The sequence below is a fragment of the Molothrus aeneus genome, chromosome 7, assembly GCF_037042795.1.
Source record: "Molothrus aeneus isolate 106 chromosome 7, BPBGC_Maene_1.0, whole genome shotgun sequence".
NCBI lineage: Eukaryota > Metazoa > Chordata > Aves > Passeriformes > Icteridae > Molothrus > Molothrus aeneus.
The window spans coordinates 6,236,735-6,261,095 of NC_089652.1; the positions used below are offsets into that span (position 1 = coordinate 6,236,735).

The following is a 24,361-nucleotide window of genomic DNA, read 5'->3' on the forward strand; positions in this document are numbered from 1 at the left end:
AAAAGAAAACCCATGGATTACAGTGGGAGGAAGTTTGGAAGATAGATGTGTATACAGAGTACTGAGTTCCTTCTCTCTTCCCAGCTCAGGACTGTCCCCTACACATTATTCACAGAATTGTAGAAAGTTAGGGATTGGAATGAACCTTACAGATCATGCAGTCCCAACTGTGGGCAGGGACTCCTCCCACACCAGGTTGCTCAAGGTCTTATCCAGCCTGGCTTTGAACAGTGCTGGGGTTGGGACATCCACAACATTTCATACTCTTTAAATAACTGATTCATTCTCTTCCAAGTGTTTTTGATTTGAAGTGGGTGGTTGTTGGAAATTAATTGTACTGGAAATCAGTTACTTGTATGAAGCACACACGGTCTTGTAGTGCTTAGAGTGAGGGAGGCTTAGCTTTGGGAAGTGGTGGAATCACCATCCCTGGAACTGCTCAGGAAACAAATAGATATGGCATTTCATGCTTGGGTTCAGTGGCCATGCTCATATTCAGACTTGATTTTGAAGGTCTTGAAGTTAGTGGTTCTTTGACTCTTATGCTCTTTCCCAGAGTGATCTGCTGGTGCAGTTGTGGGGACTGCAGGGAGGAGCTGACTGCTGCTAACTGGACTCCTGCATTTTTTATAAAGAAAGGATTAGAAAAAAAAGGTGATCATTCTTTATATGCCAAGAGTAGTCTTAACTCTTAAACACACGTGGTTAAAGCTTAAAACAGAGTGTTAGTGTCATTTGGCTGCAGCAGCAGTGTAGGACTGCATCTCTTAGGTGCCTTAAGGCTCTTCTGTCAACTGTCCTTGGCTGTTTATCTTCCTCGATGCTTTCAGAATCTGTTTCAGCACAGTTACTGAAATGATTAAAAACAAACAAACAAAAAAAAGCAAGTAGAATTTCTGTTTGCCTCTGCTTTTAGCAGACAGGAGCTTGCCTTTTCTTTCCTTCAGGCTGTGGGTGAGGTGCTGAGCCCAGGCTGGTAACCCAGCTCCTCAGGAGGGTTTATGCATGGTGTGGAAGTGTGGGGCAGCTCTACAGCCTTTTGCACTTCTAGTTTGGCTCAGGGAGCTCACTGATCTCCTTGCTAGAAGTTAAACCAGGAATTTGTCAAGTCCTTAGTCCTTGAGTACAAAGTGGTGCTGCAGGAGTAACTGGAGCCAGTGCAATGTGCTAATTGAGGTGATAATTATTTACAAGTCCTGTTGATTACAGTCAACTAATTTCCTCTTGTTACAGTGGAGTGTGCTGATGTTGTGTAATGCAAACGGTCTCAGGGGTTATAAATAGATGGGGTGACATCAGGTGTGTGTTCAGTCCCTAGCGGGGTTCCACAGGGCTCTATCCTTGTCCCTGTGCTCTTCAACACCTTCATAAACAGCCTGGAGGCAGGAATCAAAGGAATACCAAATAAGTTTGCTGCCAATACTAAATTGGAAGGAGGTGTTGACGCCCTCGAGGGCAGAGAGCCCTATAGGGAGACCTTGATGAATTTTAGGGCTAGGCAGTCCCCATCTATAGGAAGTTTAATACCAAGGGCAAGTGCTGGATTCTGAGTGTGTATAGACCAGGATGTGAGAGGAATGAGAGGCTGGAGAGCAGTGCTGTGGAAAGGGCCCTGTGGGGTCCTGTTTGATGGCAAGTTGAGCGCGAGTCAGCAGTTCCTTGGCAGCCAGGAGGGACATCAGGCACAGCATCCCCAGCTGGGCAAGGGAGAAGATTGTTCCACTTGGCTCTAGACTGGCATGGCCTCACCTTGAGTCCTAGGGACAGGTTTGAGCACTACAATGTAAAAAAGACGTGAAGTTATTAGAGATTGTCTGAAGAAAGTGAAGAGTCTGGAGGGGAAGCCATAGGAGGAGCAGCTGAGAGCACCTGGCTGTTCAGCCACTGTGAGGAGTGGTCTTCATCATCCCACTCTGGCCTTTGGCAGATTGGGGCTGCATCTTTCAGTCACTGATGAACATCTCAGTTTTAGGAGGGATCAGTTGGGTAAATCCAGTTTTGGTCAGGATTTACCCAAACAGCCCAGTGCTAAGCCAGGGCCTGGGCTGCTACTTTTAAAGGATCTTTAAACTTATTGTTAATAAGTTTTAAACCTAATAAGTTGGTACCTTAAAGCCTGAATATCCCCCTCCCTGTTTTCCAGACAGAAGCCGTCTCTGCCAGCCAAGAAACCAGCAAAGATATTTCACAATGGATGTAGACGATGAAGAAAACATGAGTAAGATGTGTTTATTTATATTGTAATAAACTCACTAATAGTGTCTGAAACTAATTTTTTTCTCCCAAGCACAGGGGCAACTGCAAAGAAATGAGGATATTTTAAAATGCAGTGAAGAAGAGTGAATTGGAGCTTTTGCATTAACGGTGTTTTTAATATGCTAATATAATTATACCTTCTGTATTATACCTTATACTTTATTTTTTTTTCCTACAGCAGCTGAATAATCAAAATATTTCTCTGTCTTGAGCCAGGAGTGAATAAAGGAGGGATAATATCAGTAGTGCCCATGCCAAGGGTAAAGTACCAGTAAGGAGTGAGGGGTACGGTGAGGGGAATGGAGTTTCAAGAGTACAATATAAAGGAGGGAGAGCAGAAAAGGAGAAAGAAAGAAAAAGCAAAGGAGGAGCTGGAAAAGCTCTGTGCAGGTCTCACATGGGCTGATGATTCTCTTTAGATGGTGATTGTCCCAACCCTGAGCTACTGAATTATTGAAGTGATTTTAAAGCACAAAAATAGTCAAAGTGATTATCTTGGTGTGTACTTGATGCAGCCAAGTGTGTGAGACTGCTAACTCTGGGGTATAATTAAGATCCAATAACTTATGAGAAAAATATTTTCCTTGAACCTTTCTAAAATGTTTTTACTGTTATTTGCTTTTCAGCTGTCTCCTTTTTTTCTGTGACTCAGAGAATTGTTCTGCTGCTGCTGTGCCTGACTATAAATAATTGTACATGATGTTATAACAAATGTGCTTCTTTTTCCCCCAAGTGGCAGTGGCTAAAGAGTGCATCTGGCAAAGGTGACAAAGCCCAGCACTGGCTTTGGAGCAGAAGAGTTGCAGCTCAGTCTGGAGGAGTTACAGAACAATTTTAGAGGGAGATGAGGAAGTTAGATCATTGTGTTAAAATAAACCAATCAAACCCAAAACAAACATCCTCCCCCAAAAAAACCCAGAACCAAAGCGAAAAATATTACCTGAAATAGAATTAACCATTTTTTCTTTAGTGAAACAGTGAACTCAACTGCAATATGCTTGGTATAATTTTCTTTTCCCTGATAGATAAGAAATTAAAATATAACTTCTTCTAAAGGTGCCTTCCCTACTGAGGCCTTCAAAAAGTGTAATTGGATAATTCTCTTTTTTTTTTTTGATAAAACATCCTTTTTCTCAATAATGGTATAGCTGAGCATGAATAGAAGATGCCTTCCTGAGCTGGAGAGATACAATCTCTTTATAGGGGCAGATTTAATTCTGTGTCATTAAGAAAAACACTAAATTTTTGTCTGCTTCTGGGTTTTTTTGTGTTAGTGCATCGATATGGGAAGCCATTCAAGGAATTTGTTATTTTGTCAGGAGCTTGGCTCCATGGAATTGTTTAGGGAATGCATTTGTATGACTTCAGTTTTGAGATGTCAGAACCTTGGCTGAGCCCAGTGCCTATGAAGGGCAAGACAACCTTCCTTTGTGTGCCCACACAAACATCATGAATTTGAAATGTTCAGTCATCTGATTGGGGGGGGGTTCAGAAATCAAAGTTTAAATTCTTAAGTTCTTTGCTTTGATTTGTGCAGAGATATATTTTTTAACTGTTTATCTTTCTTTACTTTTATATCTCTTATAATTGTGAAGTGGCATGTTAGAAGTTGCCTGTTAAATTTTTTATTATTTTATGTAACTGCTTTTGGGGAAAGGTTTTTGAAGGAAAGGAAGGTGGGCTATGCAGTCTTTGTAGCCTGTGGTTGCATAACAAGAATTCCTCTGCAGAAACCAAAATTAAGATGACTTTTTTTTTTTTTTATTCAGATGAAATATAAGACAGTGATGATGTCTTACATTAATAAATTAATATCCCTGAGAAAAGTGTTTCAGACTTGAATTTTTAGTGTTTTCCTTCTTTATCCTTTGGTCATAGAGACACTACAAGAGATTTGGGGCAAGAGATGGTTATTTAGAAGGTTTTTATTTGTTTTTTGTTGCTTTGCGTGGCTGCACTCTGGACACTTGGAACACAAGCATGTGACTCTCCTGACCTTTATCTTTGATGTATTTGCTTCTTTTTCTAAAGGATGCTCTCAAGAGAGCATGTGGTTTTTTCTGCTTGTTTTTGAGTGAAGAAAATGACTTATTTAGAATTTCCCCAGGCCACTAAATGAAAGCAGCAGTATAAGGGGTAGCTAGAACCATCTTTTGGTTCAGCTAAGAGTTAAATTTCATTAATTGTGTTCCAGATCAGACAGAGCAGAGGGAGTGTTGCCTCTCAGCAAGCAGGAATGGAAGATCCCCAATGGATCAAGTGTCTCAATGGCAGACACTTTTTAATTACAGGGAATAAGCCCAAAAATAAACCAGAGCATCACCACAGAAGATTTATTTCTTTACTGGCATGAAAAATTCCCATGCCTTTTTCCTTCTTCAAATGTCCTTGGGTTTGTAAGTGCTCAGCTGAAATCTGAAGGGCAGAATTATCCTTTTGCTGAAGTTGTTGGTGTCAGCTATGATTTTTACTAAGGTAGCCTCCACAGATATAAGTCAAATATCTAGTTGAAGCTGCCAGATATTTTTAATGACTAGAAAATATACCAATCTCCTGAAAAATACCCAGTTTTAAAATCATGGGTTGTATAAATGTTTAAGAAAACGGGATCTCGGTCATTAATTGTTTATGTATGTGCTAATGCTGCTTGAAAACTTTAAATGCACAGCAGATGTGATGGATTTCAAATGCCTCTCTAAAGCATTCATTCCTTGAAGAATTAAATTTAAAGATTGGAAATATTAGAGATTTCTGTAAAATCATGCCCAATATGGAGTGATTAATATTAGAATCATCAAAAACTTTAAAAAATAGCAAATAAACCCCAGTAGATGTAGTCAGACCATCAGGTGGAGGATGAAAGAAAGAAATGGGAGATGTTTTTATTTGTGATGAAGTGGTGAAGCACCTTGCTCAGGACATTGTGGATACCACAGGTTTATGGGGTCTTTCAAAGCCATTAGAAAACTTTTTTTTGGGGGGGAAAAGCTCATGTGCCTCCCTGCCATCATCTCTGGGAGAGGCCAGAGTTGTGAGGCTGCCCTGGGAGGACACTTATGTGGTGTGATGCCCTCTCCTGGGGTCTGTTGGTGGCCCTGTCACCTGTGGGGAACTGGACAAGGTGAGGAGGAGCCAGGAGAGCCATTCCTGACTTCCCTGGAAGGGTGGCATGCCTGGAAAAGGCATCCAGGGAGAGGCTGGGCTGGAGGAGTTAATCCATATAAATAACTCCCAGGATGGGAGGTGACATCTCTAACTTGAGCAGGTTATGCTTTGACTAATCTTTGCCAAGCCCTCAGGTAATTAGAAGGCCTCAGCCCTGCTGGGCTGGACAGGCTGACCAAAAGGACCAAAAACACACCTTGAGAGAGGGAGGGACCTTTCCTTGCAGTGCAGCAGCTCTGTGGGTTGAGACAAGCACAGGTCCTTTTGGTTTGCACAGCAAGTCTTTCCATCACCAACTTGGATTTGGATCAGCTCCACGGTTACTTTCTTTCCTCCTGGTCTCTTGGTTTGACTCAGGATCAGCTCCCTCTGTTCTTCCTCTCCAAGTTTCTTCACCCTGCAGGTTGTCCAAAGCTAACAAAGCCTAGTAGCTCTCAGGCAAGGAGTAGTTTTCTTCCCTTCTCTCTTAATAATTCCAGGTAAGCCTGCAAGTTTATTTCCTGCTCCCTACAAGTCCCTCCTCTCTGTCAGGACATTGTTTCCCCTGCTTGATGAAGGAGTTCCTCCAGCTGACATGCTTACATGGAAAAGCTTTTAATGTTCAGCTGAACTCTGTTCAACTCCTGTTTTCCTCCTACAGACACTGGTAGTGGTTTTCATATAAAAAGAAATGAAACCAGAGACCATTGATTAGTGTTAAGTCAAAGATTTCTGTTTAGCCTGAAAGTTTTGGTGGTTGATAACAAATATCTGGTGCCACCAGTAAGGGCAGTTTTTCAGTTGAGATGTAAGAAACTCACTGTAAGGAAAGATTTAAAAATTTCCTCCATTGTCCTTAGACTCCTCTACCATAAATGCATATTTTTATAAAGAATATATGCATGAACACTGTGTATTGACAGTTGTGGCCCTATAGCCTTCATTCTCCAGGCAATATGTTTGTTGCTGAGCAAGAGATACTTGATTAAATGTAGCAGATTTCTAGCAATGAAATGCTTCAGAATTTAAATTCTTGACAGAATTGAATTGACTTAATTGCATAATCAGTACTGTACAATTCTTTGTTGTGCTGCTGTGATTTAACAAAATGTGTTCCTATTTTGGCTTTTTCTTTTGATCTTTTTTTTTTCCTTCCTTTTTTTCTCTTCGAGCACCGAAAGGAGTAACCTATCGAGCTTTTGCTGGAGGATGTTATAAATGAAAATTTAGTAACCATTCCATCAGCTTTGTAACCTGGGTGAAGTGATGTGTGCATGGTAGGGGATTTTTAGGGAAGACTGAAAGCATGACTGGAATTTGTCACTGTGAAAGAGAGCTTCCACCTGGTTTGCTCTAATTTCAATGACCATTTACCACCTTGAGTCAGTGTAGATATAATACAGTTATATTGACGTTTTGGAACAGGAGAATTAAAAATAATTGATCTATTACATTTGCCTTTTCATTCACAAATGCCAGTAGAAAGTACAAATGGTTAATTTCCTTAGTTTCTTTATCAGGGTGAAAATGAGGTCTTTGAACTTAAAGCAAATTCAGTTCCTTATATATAGCTCTGACATATCATTATCCCAACTTACATCTTTGAAAACAAATCATTACATTAATACTATATTGTCTTCCCTGCTCTCCCATTAAAATATTCTCACAGTGAGTGTGCAGCTTTTGTCACACTTGGATTCTACATGGCCTTAGAGAGGATCTCTAGTGATTTTTGGGTTTGTAACTCCATGAGAGCAGTTTCCTTGACAAGGAATTATGCTTGTAAATGATGAATTAGAGATTTTTTTAATAGAAGTCTGTGTGGAAATATATGATCTTGTGGTCCTGCTGGCACAGTGGACAGCTATAGTTCCTGAGAAAATTGGGATGAGATGAAATGAATGTTTAGAAGAGGCATAAAAAAACCACTGAATTTGAAAAGTATGGAATAGCTAAAGAGAAATAAAAGCATTCAAACACTCTTCAGTCATGGTACCTATCAAAGAGCTGCCTAATTTTTCATTGCTCTGAACAAAGGTTTTATTTATGTAGTTTTTCAATTTAAGCAACTAAAATCACTGTGTGGAAAAAAGTGACATGACTAAACTGATAATAGAATAGAATTAAATATCTGGCTCAGAGTTGTGGTCTTAGGCATCCATTTTTACTTTACTAATGGTAGTTGTTTGTTTTGTAGGCATACGTTGCTATAGCTTATATTGTTGATTTAAAGCAATTTTAAGGCTAAATATAACTTAGAAGTAAAAGCTTTGTTATAGCATAATTAAAATAAAAAAAAAAAGTTGTAGAGGTTTTTTGCTGTGCAGTTGTATCAGGTGTGTGGTTTGAAGATTGAGTGTGTTATTTCTTGAATTATTGAGAGGTTGTGTTACATTATCATCATCTCCGGTTGCATGGCCAAAATATTTAACCTGTGAGCACACATCACTTAACCAGTTACAAAGAGAGATAAAGGAATCTATAAATTTTGCATTTACAAGATCCTGCACCGAAGGCATTGTAAGTTACTCTTTCTGGGCACCGCAGGTTCGAGCAGCACCGACATTAAAGAAAACCGCAATGTGGACAACGTTCCCCCCAAGGACAGCGCCGGGCAGGGCCTTGGCGAGGGGACCCCGCTCTCCAACGGCGGCGGCAGCAGCAGCAGGAAGAGGCCTCTGGAGGAGGGCAACAATGGCCACTCCAAATTCCGCCCCAAGAAGAGGAAGAAAACGCCCGGCCCCGTTCTGCCAAAGAACGCCCTGATGCAGCTTAACGAGATCAAACCCGGTTTACAATACAAACTCCTCTCCCAGACGGGGCCGGTGCACGCCCCCATGTTTGTGATGGCGGTGGAAGTCAACGGGCAGGTGTTCGAGGGGTCTGGCCCAACAAAGAAGAAAGCCAAGCTTCACGCTGCCGAAAAGGCCCTGCGCTCCTTCGTGCAGTTCCCCAACGCCTCGGAGGCCCACCTGGCCATGGGCAGGACTCTGTCGGTCAACACGGACTTCACGTCTGACCAGGCCGATTTCCCCGACACCCTCTTCAACGGCTTCGAGACGCCCGTCCCTTCCGACGCTCCCTTCTACCTGGGCTCCAACGGGGACGGCTCCTTCGGCTCCGGCGGGGACTACGGGCTGCCATCGTGCGCCGTAGCCAGCAGCCTGTCCCAGTCCCCCCTGCCCCCGGCCTCCCCCTACCCCACGGCCAGCGGGAAGAACCCCGTCATGATCCTCAACGAGCTGCGCCCCGGGCTCAAGTACGAGTTCCTCTCGGAGAGCGGAGAGAGCCACGCCAAGAACTTTGTCATGGCCGTGGCCGTGGACGGTCAGACTTTCGAAGGCTCGGGAAGGAACAAAAAGCTGGCGAAAGCTCGGGCTGCTCAGTCAGCCCTGGCATCCCTGTTCAACATGCAGCTGGACCAGACTCCTTCTCGCCAGCCCATTCCCAGCGAGGGGCTCCAGTTACACTTGCCACAGGTGAGAAATGCTTCGGGTGTTGTGGGTGGCTTTGGGTAACGGCCAAGAGGGGTCAAATTGTGGATTGAATCAGTTTGAACAGCATTTCTGCTTCTGTAGATATGTGTGTCTATATAGATGTATGTAAATCTGCATTATGTGATTTATACAATTACAGCTCCTGACAAATTGTATTCTCTTGCACAGAGAAGAGGCTTTGTTTCTGATGTTTTCAGCCTTGATCCTGTTGTGTAAGAGAGCACCAGTGCCAGCTTGAATTATGGTTTGTGCTGGGGAAAGATTGAATCACATCTTGCTCATCTCAGGCAAGCAAGACTTAGATGGAGTTCAAGTGAGAATTGCTGCTTTAAGTGAAATTATTTGGTACAATAGTTTTTAGCAGAGAAGAAAATCATTCTCTCCTGCAAACAGAAATTGTTGTGAGTCAAGGTCAGATTTATTGAGGCTGTTGCAACTGCCACTGATTTCCATGTGTGTGTATCCAGGATGTGTGGTTAAATGGCTCTCATCTGAAGGGTTGTGCTCTAGGCAAGTAAATTAATATGCATTGGAAGTTACTTAGGCAAGTAAATATAGCTAAGGAATAATTTAATTCAGATAGTTAAGGAACTATTTGAGGGCAAGTATCCAACATACCAGACACAGATCAGAAATTTGAAGTCATTAGAATGGAGTAATTTGAGGTTTTTTTAATGCAGAAAAGTTCTTCCTCTTTTCTTGCTTATATTTCTTCTTAGTCTAACTACACTAATAATTGTTTGACTGCTGTCTTTCTACTGCATCTCTTGGGTATTTTTAATGATATTATATACCCATCTAAATTAAAGTATTTGTCTGTGAATTCTTTTGCAGCTTTCTGTTTATTATGAGAATTTCAAGGCTTTGACCTTTTCTATCTCAAAACCATTGTTGTAGATTTCATTAAAATTCTAACATACTGTTCTGATTTGATAATGTGGGGTCAAAGAGTGTAAGTAAATGTGACTATTTTGAGTATGTTGTTTTCTCAAAATATATGGACATTATGCATGTTTCAGAATGTCCTATATGGTTTTATTTTAATGTTGCACTATTACTGTGTTACTGATAAATGTCTCCTTCATTTTCAAATCCAGGATCATGCTGGTTTGGGTAGTTACAATATCTTCAGTAGATTCAGTGATTTTAGACTGTGTTCTCTGCTTTTAAAAGTAGATTTGACCCCAGACATCAAAAAAATTTCACTGCTGGTAATTCATGTGTTTTTAGTTCTTGCATCAGTAAAATGGTGAAAACTGAAACTGGAAGAGGAAAGTGTGAAAAACCCAAGCTGAGCTGGGAAAAAGATGGTACATGGGTGCTGCCTCGTTTAGACCCTATTTCAAGTATTTTTTTTATTCAGGGGCTTTTGATCAGCTTGTCATCAGGATGTCATCAAGCACTTCACTGTGTTGCTTTGCTTTGAATTATAATTAGCTGTTAGTGAATTACATTAGGTCTTTTGCATATTAGTGATTTTGGTCTGGTATGTATTTAATGATTTAAGCATTTGTGCTGTCTTCAGGTCCTGCTTCATTATCTTCTTTTAGAAGTCTGTGAGTTGTTTAATTATTTTAGACCTTGTTTACTGTGTAAAAAAAAGTGTTAGGTTCAGAGATAATCCTAGAGTGAGTGAAATCACAAAAACTGAAGAGTGCAGGAATGATGTAAATGAGGATAGGTTTTGATACAACCAGTGGAAAACATAAAATATTGATCAGGTTGGAAAAAAAGAAAGGTAGAAATATGTGAGGGGAGGAAAAAAATCAAATACCAAAATCCAAACCTGCCTGTAGCTCATTTGTGGTGAGAAGAATGGAGTTAAGTTGTTCCCTGTGATGGTGCTGGTGGTGAGTGTGGCTGGATGTCTGTCTGTGACCCCAGCAGAGCTGCAGGTGCCCCAAAGAGAGTTAAATGCACATACACAGGTGCCAAGTATCAAATGGTACAGAAGGGTTGCTGTAGTCAAAAATGTATTGTTGTGAAAGAGATGTGAGAATAATAATCTTATGGTCTGTACAGGAGGTTATTGAGGGGCTGGTCCTGTGGTTCAGTTCCAGCTTGTCTGCTTGCTCACAGCTTGGTGTGTTGTCAGGGATGAAGGAAGGTTCCCTGCAGTCAGGAACATCTCTGTGCTGGCAAAATGAGTTAAACCCAGGAACACAATCAATGTGTGCCTCAGAGTGGGCAGAAATGTCCCAGTGAGAACCTCAGCAGTTGTGCATTTAGCACCTTGGCAGTGGATGTGTTGGTATTGAACAGATTGTCACACTTGTATTGGAGGGATTTGCCTCTCCAAAACAAAGAAAATATTTTTATGGTTAGCTCTGCTTTGTGAACTGATCCCAAAAAATCATAGAAAGACAAAATGGTTTGGGTTGTAAGAAACCTTAAAGATTATCTTATTCCCACCCCCTGCCATGGGCACAGACACCTTCCACTGTCCCAGGATGCTCCAAGCCCATCCAACCTGCCCTTGAACACTTCTAGGGATGGGGTAGCCACAGCTTCTCAGTGCCATGGCCTCACCACCTTCACAGGGAAGAATTTCTTCCCAGTATCCCATCTAAAGCTCCCCTTTGTCAATGGGAAGCCATTCCCCCTTCTCCTTCACTCCAGGCCCTTGCCTCAAGTCCCTCTCCAGCTCTCCTGGAGCGCCTTCAGGCACTGGAAGGGCCTCTAAGGTGTCCCTTGATCCTTCTCTCCTCCAGGTGAACAGCCCAGCTCTCCCAGCCTGGCTCCAGAGCAGAGGGGCTCCAGCTCTTGGAACATCTTGGTGGCCTTCTCTGGAGGGGTCTCACACCTCTGTCAAAGATGGCATGGTGCTGTCCCTAAAAGAAGTTCTCAGGCCAGTACCAAATGCTTTGGAGTAAAACTGAGAAAAGAACACACTGGTAGCAGTAATTCCCAGCATATGCTTCAAACCTGCAGCAGTCCAGGCTGCTGGGGTCGCTCAGGGAGCAGTTTTCCATCAGACTGTGGGATCCTGCTGCTTGGAGGTATCACCTCTTCAGGCCACTAATGGCTTATGTTAGAAAGCTGATATGGAGGTTTTTTTTCCTAGTGTTATTTCCTCCAAGTGTTTACTTAAAAAGGTAACTGATTAGTCAAGGTGTGCAGAGAGCTGGAAATTGAAGTCGTTCACATTGAAGCTTAAATATAGTTATTAAAATTAGAAAGCTTGACTGTGGTGAGAGAAAGCAAGTTGAGCTACACAAGTGAGCAGTGTAGCTGCAAATGAGATCAGTTTGATAAACATCACTAGAGAGAGTATTTTTAATCATTCACCTAATTCAATTTATCCTTTCTGCTCTTGGGGACAGACATTGAAACAAAATGTTAAGCAGGAGAAATGGGATGAGAAGCAGTTCTGAATGGCTGCTTGTACTTGATGTGCTTTTTTAGTCCTGGTTCCACCTGGGATGAGGGGAAGTATAAAAAAAAATTCAAATTTACAAAAGATACACAAATAATTATGAACATGATTGGAGATCTGGGAATGCTGCTTCTGGAGAGGTACCAAGGAGTTCTAGGCAGTTCATAGCAGTGAATTGTTAAATGTATACAGGAGAATAAGAATGAGATGGATTCAAATCTGGGAAAAAGATAATATTGAATATATTTATGGGAATATCATGCATCATTTGTTGGAATAATTGCTGTGGAATTGGAAGAACTGTACAAAATACATCAGTATAAACAGTGGAAGACTCTATAACCAGGCAGAAGTTTCTTTAAATCATTACAGGAAACTTCTCTGAATTGTGCATGCTGGTCACTGTTAAAGGGGAGGACCTCGATTTTACCTGCAGTGGGAAGTTCACATAAGCCATAAACTGTGAAGATAAGAAAAAGAAATCAAAACAAACCAAGGGAGAACATTTCTGCTTGAGAAGGGTCCCTGGAGATCCAAGAAGAGCACAAAGGACTGAGATGTTTTGGGTCAGTTCCTGTGGGAGCTGTGAGCTATTGCTGCTGCCTCTCCCACCATTCAGGGGATCCCATTCATCTTGGTGGTCTCCAGGGCCTTCCAAGGTCTTTAGCTCCAGATTGACCTGAACTTCATCAGCTCCTGAATATTTTTCAAGTATGAAGGATCAGGATGGTTCTGCTGCAACATCTGTATTTAACCAAAGCCAGTCTGTGTGTGTAGAAAAGGAGTGGATGCACTGTAAATTCATCAGAGAAGGGAGCAACGCACCCAAAATAATTTGGAGCTCACATGCCTTACTGAACCAACTGTCAGCTATTTTGGGTCTTTCCTTTTTTGAATTACTCAACTTGGAATAATGATTTAATGCAGAAGCGGGGGTAGAGAAACTGTGTGTCAGATGTTAGGGCATTCACAGGGAAGGTGAGACATGAGTTCAGTTTCTGTTCCAGTTAATATTTATTTATATCCAAGGCAGTAGAGCAGAATGTGATGTGAAGGATCCCTACTCAGGCCAGTCACTGGCCTGGGCTGGCTGTGGAAACAGCTTCAAGTCCATGGTTTTGAGATGGGGACTGCAGGATGGAATTTCTGGCCAGGAAGTCTTGTTCCTGGTGCTGCCTTATTCCCTTCTCTTTCATGCCCTTAACTATGGCAATGTAATAACTGCTTGGGAGAGAGGGATAATTCTTCTAATTTCTTGGGGGAGTGTTCTTACCAAAGACCAAAATCTTAGTGACTATATCTATAGGCATTTAACAGTGTTTATTCCTCACTGCCCAGCTGTTGTCATGCAATTTGTCTATCAAATAGAAATAAGAAAACTTTAACCTATCTGCCTGTTTTCTGGCAGTGATTTTTTTTTTCCTCCTCTCCAGTTCATCCTGGATTGTTTGCATCTCCAAGGTTCATTTTGTCTTGCTTGAGTTCTGTTTAGTCCTTTTCATAAGTTCTCCCCAGCGTCCAGCTCCAAGTTCATCCAAGCATTTTTAGGTTATCTTGCCAGCAGCTGAGCTCCAGGCTCTGTGAGATGCAACTCCATCTTGTTCTGCTGTGCCAACTTCCATCTTCCTGGAGGAACTCACTGCATGCTCCTTTGTGTACCAACACCACAGTTTCCTCTGCTGTGCTTGTTGTGTGGAGAAAAAAAAAAAAAGAAGCTCCTTCTGGAAGAAGCTAATGGATGCCAGGCCTTTTCTAGCAGTTTTGAAGCCTCTGTTAAGCATAGAAGCATAGCACAGTTTGGGTTGGAAGTGACCTGAAGCATTTCCTGTCTGGAATAGTTTGTTTCTCTAGTATTCCATCACAGTGTCATTCAGCATGATTTTACTGTGTGCTGTCCAGCACATCACAGTGTAGGGCAGAGCAGAAAATACATGGATTACAGAAGAGAGAGCATAAAACTTGCAACTGGAAGCAAGTATCCATTACTCTGCAGGGAGACTAGGGATAGAACACTGCAATGAGAAATCTGTGCCTTGGCTATACAGTGATCTGCCTGCATGGCTGCAGGGAGCTTAATCATTTAAGCCTTTTGTGTATTAATTTTCCATTTCTAAGACCAGGGTGATGAAAAAACACTCAATTATTTGCCTTTTCTTTTGTGTATTTACCTTAAAGTTCAGATTTCTGCATTAGGTAAGTAGGACAATTAAATGCAGATTTTTAGCTGTGTGGTTGTGGTGCTGGCAGAACATGGACTAACCCAATTTTGGGTCCAGCAACAAAAAGGCTGTGTTTGAAAATCAGTGCCTGACCAGACATGTTCATGACCTCTGAGCTAAATTGTGTTCCTGAAAAATATATGGAGTTTCTGAGTTGCAGTCCATTCAAATGTTTCAAGAAAATTGGTGTTTGCAATGTCAGGAGTCTTCTGATTCCACAAGTTGAGCGATTGCAAAACATGGATGAGGCTGGTGCAGCTGGGACCTGACTGCTGGTCACTGTTTTCTGTCAGGCTCTGGTGAGAGCTGCTGAGCTCTGTCATCATGACACCCAAGCTTTCGTTATTTCTTGGCTGCTAAAGCTTTTCCAAAAGCAAGTTAATACTGAGAGCATGTCTACTGCATTTCTAGGCTGGTTGGTTCTCATGAGCCTTGTTAAGGAAATGGGGCTGAATGGGGCTGGTGGTCTTCAAACCTTTTTCTTCTTTTTTTTTTGTATTTTGTTTTTTTCTTTCCCCTTTTTCCCTTTGGGCATCTAACACGTCTGTATTGGAATGGTTTGAGTTGGATGGGACCTTAAAGCTCATCCAGTCCCATCCCCTGCCATGGGCAGGGACACTTTCCACTAGACCAGGTTCCTCCAAGCCCTGTCCAGCCTGTCTTGGAGCACTTCCAGCAGTGGGGCAGCCACAGCTTCTGTGTTCCAGTGCCTCACATTCAACATGTGAATGGCACTGGTGGGTGTGACACAATACCTGTGGATTTGTGGCACGTGGAGCTGTGGGCCAGGTGTGCACACCTAGAACATCTCAGATACTGCTGGTTATCAACACATGGTTGCCTTGGCTTCAGCTTCTTTTCAGGTGAAAATACAAGAATTTGGTCTTGACTTATTTTTTCTAGCAGTTACAGTTCCAGTTGCCTTGAAAACAGCAGGTGGGATGAGCTGCAGTGCTGAACTGGATTGTCTGTCAACAGGAGCAGGACTGCTATTTCAAAGTTCTCCTTCCTTTTGGAAGTTAGCCCCACTTACAGCCTGACTTAAAGTTCAGGTTTTTCTGAAAGACAGAAATCTTTCCTAGTTTTGAGATAGTTTTTTGGGGTTATACACTGAAATTTTCTATTCCTAACTTGGTAGAGGTCTTGTAAAAATAGGAGGCATTAAACTAGGGTTGAAAACAGAATTGTCCTTATTTATATAATAGATAAGGAATTAGATTGTTATAAAAGGTTCATTTGAGGGGCATGGATTTTTACTTCAATCTTATTGTCTGGTTCAATGTTGAGGATACTGAAATGATGTGTTTTGAGGTTTGAGCATGAGAGGATAGGTTTATCTGTCTATCCAGTTGTTCTCCCAAGCCTCAAATGTTCATCAGGATCATGGGCATTAGGTGCTTCAGTGCTTTGCTTAGCACTGTCTGACCTTGTTTTAGTAGACATGGAGCACTCAAACCTCTGCTTCCACTTGCAAGGGACTCCTCAATGTCAATTTTTAAAGTGAACAATAAACACTCACTTCATTTGCTTTGTCCAATCCTTTAAAAGTGTAAATCTTTATAACTTAATACTCCTGTAATTCTAAAATGAATTTTAAATTTTTTTAATGTGCATTTGTGTGGTCCTACAGGTATTAGCTGATGCTGTTGCACGCTTGGTTGTAGATAAATTCAGTGATTTGACAGAAAATTTCTCATCTCCACATGCACGTCGAAAAGTCCTTGCTGGAATTGTCATGACAACAGGTAAATTTAAAAAAAAAGTAATATCTTGAATGCTTAACTATGAGAGCTCTGTTTGCATCTAGTAAACGAACTCTTTTCAGTCAAGCAGTTTTGAAATGTATTTTTACTGTTTCATCTTGAAGATGGACTAAACATAGTAATTAAATCTCAAGTACTTAGAGGAAAATTAGACCTGCAAGTACTGCTTTTTCCACAGAGTTCCTGTCCTCTGCCTGAGACATCTGAGTAGCTCACAAAATTCAGGTTTTAAAGTGAATCAAGAAACTTTGGGAAAATAAATAAAATTCCCCATTGGTATTCCTGGTTTGGGCACATTATGTAAGAATTACGCTTCTTTGCAAGGTTTTAAGATTTTGCACTTTGTTATTCTTGCTACATTTTATTCTTAGTGCTCTATGTTAGTCATTTTAGTAAAAATATCTGAAGAGAGCAGTTTATGTTTTGGCAGATGGCAGTGGTGTGCACGTGTCAGCAATGGTGTCGTGGCTGACACAAGATCTCTGCTTGTCCAAATCCCCCAAAGCAGTGAGGTTCTGTCCTAAACTAATCTATCACCATGCTGTTGCTGATTTTCCTCACATTAAGGTTTCTTTTGGTCTTCAATCCATGTGAACCCTTGGTGCAATGTTCATTTTGAGGCTGTCCCAGCTGTGTCCCCTTCTGATCTCTTGCCCTCCCACTCACACAGGCTGTTGGGAGGTTTGGGAAACCTTGATGCTTCTCAAGCTCTGTTGAGCAACAGCCAGACCTCCATCTGCTCATAACACTGTTTTAGCCCCAAATACACGAGGAACATGCTGTAGTTTTGTTTATTTTATTTTGTGATATTTGTGTTCTGTGATATTTAACAGGTTTTTATGCTATTTACAGCCCCTATGTGCAATTCCAAGAAGAGTCATGTGCCAAAGAATTAAGACTTAACTAAACATGTGGATGCCTTTTGGTTAACTGAAGAAATAGCTTTACACAGAATAAGAAAATATCTTGCCATGAACATGTGTCTGGGGAGCACCTGGAATTCAATGACCCCATGGCACAGCCTTGTGTTACAGCTTGGTGCTTCTCCTCTGGCCCTGTGGGCAGGAGGGCCCAGCTGGGCTCAGGTTCATTTTAGCTTTTTGGGTTGTTTTTTACCCCTGAGTGTTTTGCTAAGTGGCATTTTGACCCATCTTCCATAGTCCTTCATCCAGCTGGGTTTTTTGAGTGATAAAGGCAGTTCTCTGCTTAGAAAACACCCACCCAACATCCTTTTGCATGGAATGGTTTAATACCAAGAACTGCACTTTATACTGGTAATCTTTACAGTGATTTAAGCATTTATATTTCTTTTTCCCCAGTCTTGCCTTTTCTGTATTTGGCTCAATACCCTTCCATAACATTTTGCTGCTTTAATAAACCAATGCCCTTCAGATTTCTCAAGTGGCTGTGAATATCTGCATAGGTGACCAGAAGGTACAGCTGAAAGTTGTGGCTGCCTGAATCTCAGGAAAAAAAGCACTTTGGATCTCAGGCTTTAATTATTCTTCTTGAAGCAGCACTTTCTACCTGCAGGTTTTCAATTTTTAACTTGTCTGAGCTCCAGCATGAAAAGAGTAGTTCTCATAAGAACTGCTGATGGTGCTGGTGCAGGGGAGGTATGGCTGAGTGAAGCTTTTGTTTTTAAATAAATTATCAGAAGAAAAAAAAGTTTATTTTTTTTAAAAGAAGCAAACCACCAAAAAAAGAGCCTTGTTTGGGTTCTGCAAGAAGATCACTCAGTGCTTTATTTGTGATGTTAATTGCATCTTCTTCCTGAAATTTTGTTTTGCAGGTACAGACGTGAAAGATGCCCTAGTAATAAGTGTTTCTACAGGAACAAAATGCATCAATGGTGAATACATGAGTGATCGTGGTCTTGCATTAAATGATTGCCATGCAGAAATCATAGCTCGACGGTGTCTGCTGAAATTTCTGTACACACAACTTGAGCTTTACCTAAGGTAAGCTGGAGGGAAAAAGATGATGAGCTGAAAAGGTGTCTCTGGAAAACATCTGTCTTCATTATTTCAGTGTAAAGCACTTGTCCTGTTGGATTAGGATGTTTAATTTAGAACTCGTCCCCTTTGCCCTGAAGTTTGAGTAGAACAAAACATTTATTCAGTGAGGTGTCAATCATGAGAGAGGAGGACAGGGAAAATAATTGGCAATCATTTTGTGAACTGTAACTGTATAAATCAAAATAATATGAAGTGGGCTAAAGGTTGCTGATGTTTCATTTAAGTGTCTGAAAGCTCTTGACACCTGGGATTACCACAGGCTCTTTGTTTCCTGTCTCGATGGTCCTTTAATTTTGTTAATTGTCACAACTGTTAGATTTACATTATAGAAATTTCAGCCACCCTGTGTTGGTGTTTAATGCCTGTTAAGTCTGCCCAGCTTATGCCTATTTCCATGTTAATGTCAGTTTTGACTCCAGCTTTTCTTCTCTGTTTCAGCAATAAAGAAGATCAGCAAAAATCCATTTTCATCAGGTCAGAGCAAGGCGGGTTTAAGCTGAAGGAGAATGTGCAGTTCCACCTCTATATCAGCACATCTCCTTGTGGTGATGCTCGGATTTTCTCACCCCATGAAGCAGCACAAGAGGGTATGGCAGCAGTCCTCCTCTTCCACCCAAGGGAGCTTAAATTATTCTTGGGGCATGTACAAGTGGCACGGTTAAAATTTAGGTGTCTTCTTTCCTTTTAGCATAGAAGTGTGTTAGACAAAGATCTCTTCCAAAAAAATCTGAGCTGTTCTTCCTCTGTGGTAGAAGTTCAGTATAGAGTGATGAGCCCTGTGGTCTTGAAGAGGCTGATGCTAACTGAGATAAGCCAGTGAGTCAGCAAGTATTCCTACAGAACTAACCATCCCCTTTCCCTGTTTCCATCCTTTAACAGCAGTTCTCTGCCTGCCCCTTCCACAGTCTGCCCATTAACTTCATTTTAACTCTGTAACAAACAGAACAGAGCTCCAGAGCTGCCTGCTTCCTACTGCTCCTTTGGTGAAAGCTTGGTTTAACTGCAGGTGTGTTTTTGGAAGGCAGTGTTTGTGAGAGGTGTCTGATGCTGTAGCTAAGTTGCCAAGAGCAGTAGGAACTGTGATGCAAGCCAGCAGTAACTGCAGGCAGAGCCCTCAAGTCAGTCCTTCTTACTGTGATTCTAATGTAAAACCCTTTGAGAAGGTTCCTCAGCTGATCCTCAGTGTTTTTTGTCCTTCAGACCAAGGGGACAGACATCCAAACCGCAAAGCCAGAGGACAACTCCGGACCAAAATCGAGTCTGGGGAAGGCACCATCCCTGTGCGCTCCACCACCACCATCCAGACCTGGGATGGGGTATTGCAAGGGGAGAGGCTGCTCACCATGTCCTGCAGTGACAAGATAGCCAGGTGAGACTCTGAATGGTTCAGATGTTATTGCTGGAGGAGGGCATGGGGCAAGGGGGAATGGCCTAAAGCTGAAGCAGGGCTGGGTTGGGTGGGATGTTGCAAAGAAATTCTTCCCTGTGAGGGTGCTGAGGCTCTGGCACAGGTTGCCCAGAGAAGCTGTGGCTGCCCCATCCCTGGAAGTGCTCAAGGCCAAGGCTGGATGAGGCTTGGAGCAACCTGGGATAGTGGAAGGTGTCCCTGCCCATGGCAGAGGGGTTGACTAAGATAAATCTTTAAGGTCCTTCCAATCAAAGACCATCCTGTGGTTCCTACGAGAGAGGAGGGGTGCATGGTACCCACAGTGAATGGGCAGGGAATTGATGGGCTTATCTCACTGCTTGGACATAGTGTGAGGGTGGCTGCTGTCACCCCTGTGATAAAGCTCTGATTCTTCACCTGCAATTGGTGTCAGAGGCAAGGTGTAGTCACTCTGTACCATTCCAGCCACATCAAGTCATGACAGCTTTGTTTTGTATTTGTATCACAGGGAATAGCAGAGGAATGTTTTAGATTTTTTTCCCCCTAAAGTAGTATAGCATTGGGAAAAGAGTACAATAAGTCTATTGCATTACTTATATTTGAATAACTTCCTCTGGTGATACATGCCCTTGCCCCATCATTGGAAATGTTCAAAGTCAAGTTGGATGGGGCTTGGAGCAGCCTGGTCAAGTTGAAAGTGTCCCTGCCCATGGCACAGGGATGGAACAGGACAAGCTTTCAAGTCCCTTCCAACCAAACCATTCCATGATATTAAAGATTCCTACGTTTTCCATGCATAGTTTAGATTTTTATTATTTTTTATGGTAAAAAGTGTTCCCGTTAAAAATATCCTAATTGATGGGCACTTCTAGTTCTTACTCTAGAATTTTAATTATAGTTTAAATATTGTATTGAAATTAAATATTTTGTTTCCAGAACGATATTTTAATTTATATTTCATCAAATTCCTTTTTTGGAAATTTTCCAAATTCCTTTCTTCTCTTTGACAAAGATTGAAAGATTTTTGTTGTTTGTTTTCAAAATCATAAATGGACCAAAAAAAATCAGCAGTAGTATTCTTTAACAAGCATTGGAAGGATGGGAGAGTTGCAACATCATAGTTTTTTTTTAAATGAGTCTGCATGTTTGCAGCCTTGGTGCTCTTGCAAAGTAGATGAGAAATGCCAAATTTTTCAGCTGATAATACTTTAGTTATTTTCACTGATATGTATGCTATATATGTTTTAATTAAAAGAGCTTTGCTGTTTTCTCAAGTCACTGTTAGCCTGATTTAAAGTTTAATAAAGATATTAAGCTGGAACTATTCTTGTGACCTACATATGCCAAATGAAAAATAGAGGAGGAAGGTTATATAATGGCTTCATTCCTTTAGTCTTGTCCCAAGTAATCACCATCTCTACTGAAGGAGGATATTTTATTTTAGTTTAAGTACCTCTAACATAAATGAATAGGGCCTTTCAGAAGGTAGGACAGGCAGCTGGGGAAAGGTAATTCTACAAAAATAACATTTTGGCTTCTTTTATAATACTTTCAGTAAAATTCACCAAATAAATCCCCAATTTCATGCCAGGGGCTTTTCCCAACCACGTTCTTTTATCACATTGTCATTGCAAATATAAAAAAAAAGCCAGTTGTTGAGCTAGAACACATTTGACTCTTTTGTTGATTTTGTGTGATGCAGAACAGAATCCATTTCTTGCTTCCATAGCTAGCTGTCACCTCTCCTTGGGGCTAATGGGAATAATTTTGTTTGTGCCAGTGAAGGAAGCAAATAGAACCCCTTGACACAGAACAAAGACTTTATGACGGGTAAGGAGGCCCAGATTTTCATCTTTTTTTTTTTTAAACATTGCCCTGACATGTTTTGTCCATTTGCATTTGAAAGAGTGCCTTGCTCCATAGTGTCCAGCATTCTGGGTCCTCCAGAATGCCTCAGACCCAGGAATTTCCACTGAGCTTTCCCAGAGGTTCACAAGTCACAGCCTGGGAAAGACGTGGATGAATTTGGGGTGTGGGACTGCAGTTGTATCAAACCACTTGTACCTGAAGTGCCTCATCTCTGTGGATTATCTGGATCATCCAAGTGGCTGTTTCCAGCCTTTGGGTGCTTTGCTGCAGTGTGCTGCCCAGCACCCTCCTAGACCTGCTAGGAACATCCAGGAACAGTTGTGAGAAACGTGGGAGGGCCATGAGTGTAATCCCACCTGGACTGGAAGCATTAAAGCAGGATTGTCCTGGTGTGTTAGAGCTTGGTGGCTCTGCAGTAAGGGGTTAGGGTGGTTTCTGACCAGAGTTAACATTTATTATATACATGCATTTGTTTTAAATGTGTGCTGGCCTGGTGCCATGGTACTTCACAATGTTGATTTTTGTCATTTTTCTTTTGATGTGTTTTTCTGCCCATATTTTTGGTTTCAAATAATTACTTAGCTTCTCAGCAAACATTCCAGTTAATAGCTAATGTCCTGCTGAGCACAAAATTCCTTATCACACAGTTTCTTAGAAAAGCTCTAGGAGCTGAGAAAAACTTTTCTCAGTTGAGTTGTTAAAAGGGAGGTCATTCATTCTCTTCTGCTTTAGAGAAGAGAAAATATTTTTCTGATATTTTGTCTGAAAGAACATCACACACCCATTCACTGGCCTTGTTTTGTGCTCATTCAGAGTGGGAAATCCAAACAGACATTTGTAACTCAGTCTTTCTCTTTTTCCCCAATAGTGAGCATTTCTCCTCACCAGTTCTTAACCCAGTGGCAGTAGCTGATGTGAATTGCAGTGCATGGTGGCTTTGTGGCACTTGGGTGAAATACCTGAGGCAGGTGTTTAGAAATGACTACCCAAGGTGTACCATTATGGGACCTCTCAGCTAAGCTCACATATGTTACAATCTGGTTTAAACCAAGAAGAACAAAGAAAACTAAGTCTCTGTGTATAAAAGGGACAGAACTTTGAATGTTCAAACAATACCAAAAAAACATGATTAAAACCAAAAGAGGTTAGCTCTTGGTGCCAAAAAATTGATATGTTTTGTTTAATAGTAAAAGAGGCAATGAGAAAGAAAGAGGAAAGAAAGAAATAGAGAAAGAAGTGTGTATGGGGGTAGGGGGAGAGTGACAGGGATTAGGTAGGAGTCTATCACTCTGGTCCCAGTGATGCCTTGTTGTCCCCTCCATCTGGTCTTGGTGCTGAGGGTCCCCTGCAGCCCTGAGAGGTACAGAATGCAGTGGATGAATGGAAGTTTTGGGCAGGTGGGAATGCCCACATGCCTCCCTTGCAGGGGGCCAGTTGGACACTGTTCCTTGCAGGACTCTGGATGTGCTGCAGCACTTGCAGTGCTCTGGTGCAGGGTCTGGGGACCGCTTTGGGGGGCCTTTGATGGACCATGACACCCCCTCAGCTGTCCTGCAGCTTCTCCTGGGGTGAAGGGCTCCACAGCTGAGCTCTGCACAGCAGAGGATGGCATTCACTGCCTCTGAGCAGAGGCTTTTTCACCACACACCCAAAACCTCTCCTCCCTCCTGCCTTTGGTGCAGGGTCTGTGCCAGCCTGGCAGCTGATGGCCCCAGGGCTGTGCTCTCCAGCCACAAGCTGTGCTCAGCTTGATCCCTCTGTGAATGTCTTCTTCATCCCCCAGCCCAGACCTGAGTCACTTGATCTCATCAATGTGCAGTCCAGGACCCCATTCAGGGTTTTGGTGGTTTTCTCTGCAGCTTTTATGCAGTTTTGCTGTAATAGGCAAAGGTTCTTCATGAAGATGTTGAAATCATAAACTATAACATTTCAGTCTCCAGTAACATACAGGCAGCAAATCCAGGCAATGCCAAAAAAGCTGGGGCAAGTCAGAGCTGTGTGGTTACCTGTCTCAGTGCAGCTGCAAGGGGAGGACTTTTTCATGTCTGTAACTGCAAATCTAAAATGGTGTTGTGAAAAGAGCCACTGTCAAAGACCAGAGACTTCCTGCACATAAGGTTTGTAGTGTGGGCTGCTGACCCAGCCACTTGATTTAAAAGAAGCTCTCACTCCTTGTAAAGATACTGCTGCCTGTGTACAACTGTGGCTCTTGAAGAGGAGTGGTCACAGACAATTAATCTCTTTAGGAGACAAGAGAAATCAGGTTTAAAGTTGTGCTACCACAAAGAGAAGTGGTTTCTGGGCTAGTGCTACATCTTCCACGGTGACACCTTCTCTCACTTGCCATCAGTTGCAAGTAGAAACTTGTGATAAATGAAGTGCCAACTAAATAATTTTCATTTCCTCATAGTGATTTGTTGTTTATAAATAATATTGGTATGAGAAGCTCTTTGAACTGTAAGCACTTGTCAGGTTTTGCCTTGTTTGAGTAGTCGCAGGACTTTTATTTTCCTGAGATGAATTTTGGCACTAGTTCCATATGGACACTATTGTGGGTCACACATAGGGACTCCCCTGCCCTATGCTCCTCTCAGTAACTAAGATGTTTGATATTAATATGAAGTTTGATGACTTACTGCTCTTGGGCCTCCCTCAATCCTGCCTTTTGTCAAAAATAATGGGAATAACAGAATTTCTGTACCTTTTTCATTTGGAAAGTTCAGAGGAGAGTTTTTACCTGGCATGTATGTTTTTAACTGGTTTTATTTTTGGCAAGATGTGCTACCAGCACGCTGTGAAAGGGTTGCTGAGAGTTAATTTTGCTTGCCTTCT

At 41.9% G+C, this 24,361-nt stretch overlaps 1 protein-coding gene across 1 annotated transcript in view; it reads left to right on the forward strand.

Annotated features, from left to right (window-relative positions):
- The window catches only part of ADARB1 (adenosine deaminase RNA specific B1), a 66,865-nt gene that overhangs the window by 25,119 nt on the left and 17,385 nt on the right, over positions 1–24,361 (forward strand). Inside the window, exons 3-8 of the mRNA XM_066553138.1 lie at positions 2,144–2,218; positions 7,948–8,879; positions 16,123–16,237; positions 18,048–18,216; positions 18,712–18,860; positions 19,474–19,642. Of these exons, the coding sequence (XP_066409235.1) occupies positions 2,191–2,218; positions 7,948–8,879; positions 16,123–16,237; positions 18,048–18,216; positions 18,712–18,860; positions 19,474–19,642 (1,562 nt within the window). The 5' untranslated portion in view covers positions 2,144–2,190. The remainder of the gene's footprint in view (positions 1–2,143; positions 2,219–7,947; positions 8,880–16,122; positions 16,238–18,047; positions 18,217–18,711; positions 18,861–19,473; positions 19,643–24,361) is intronic.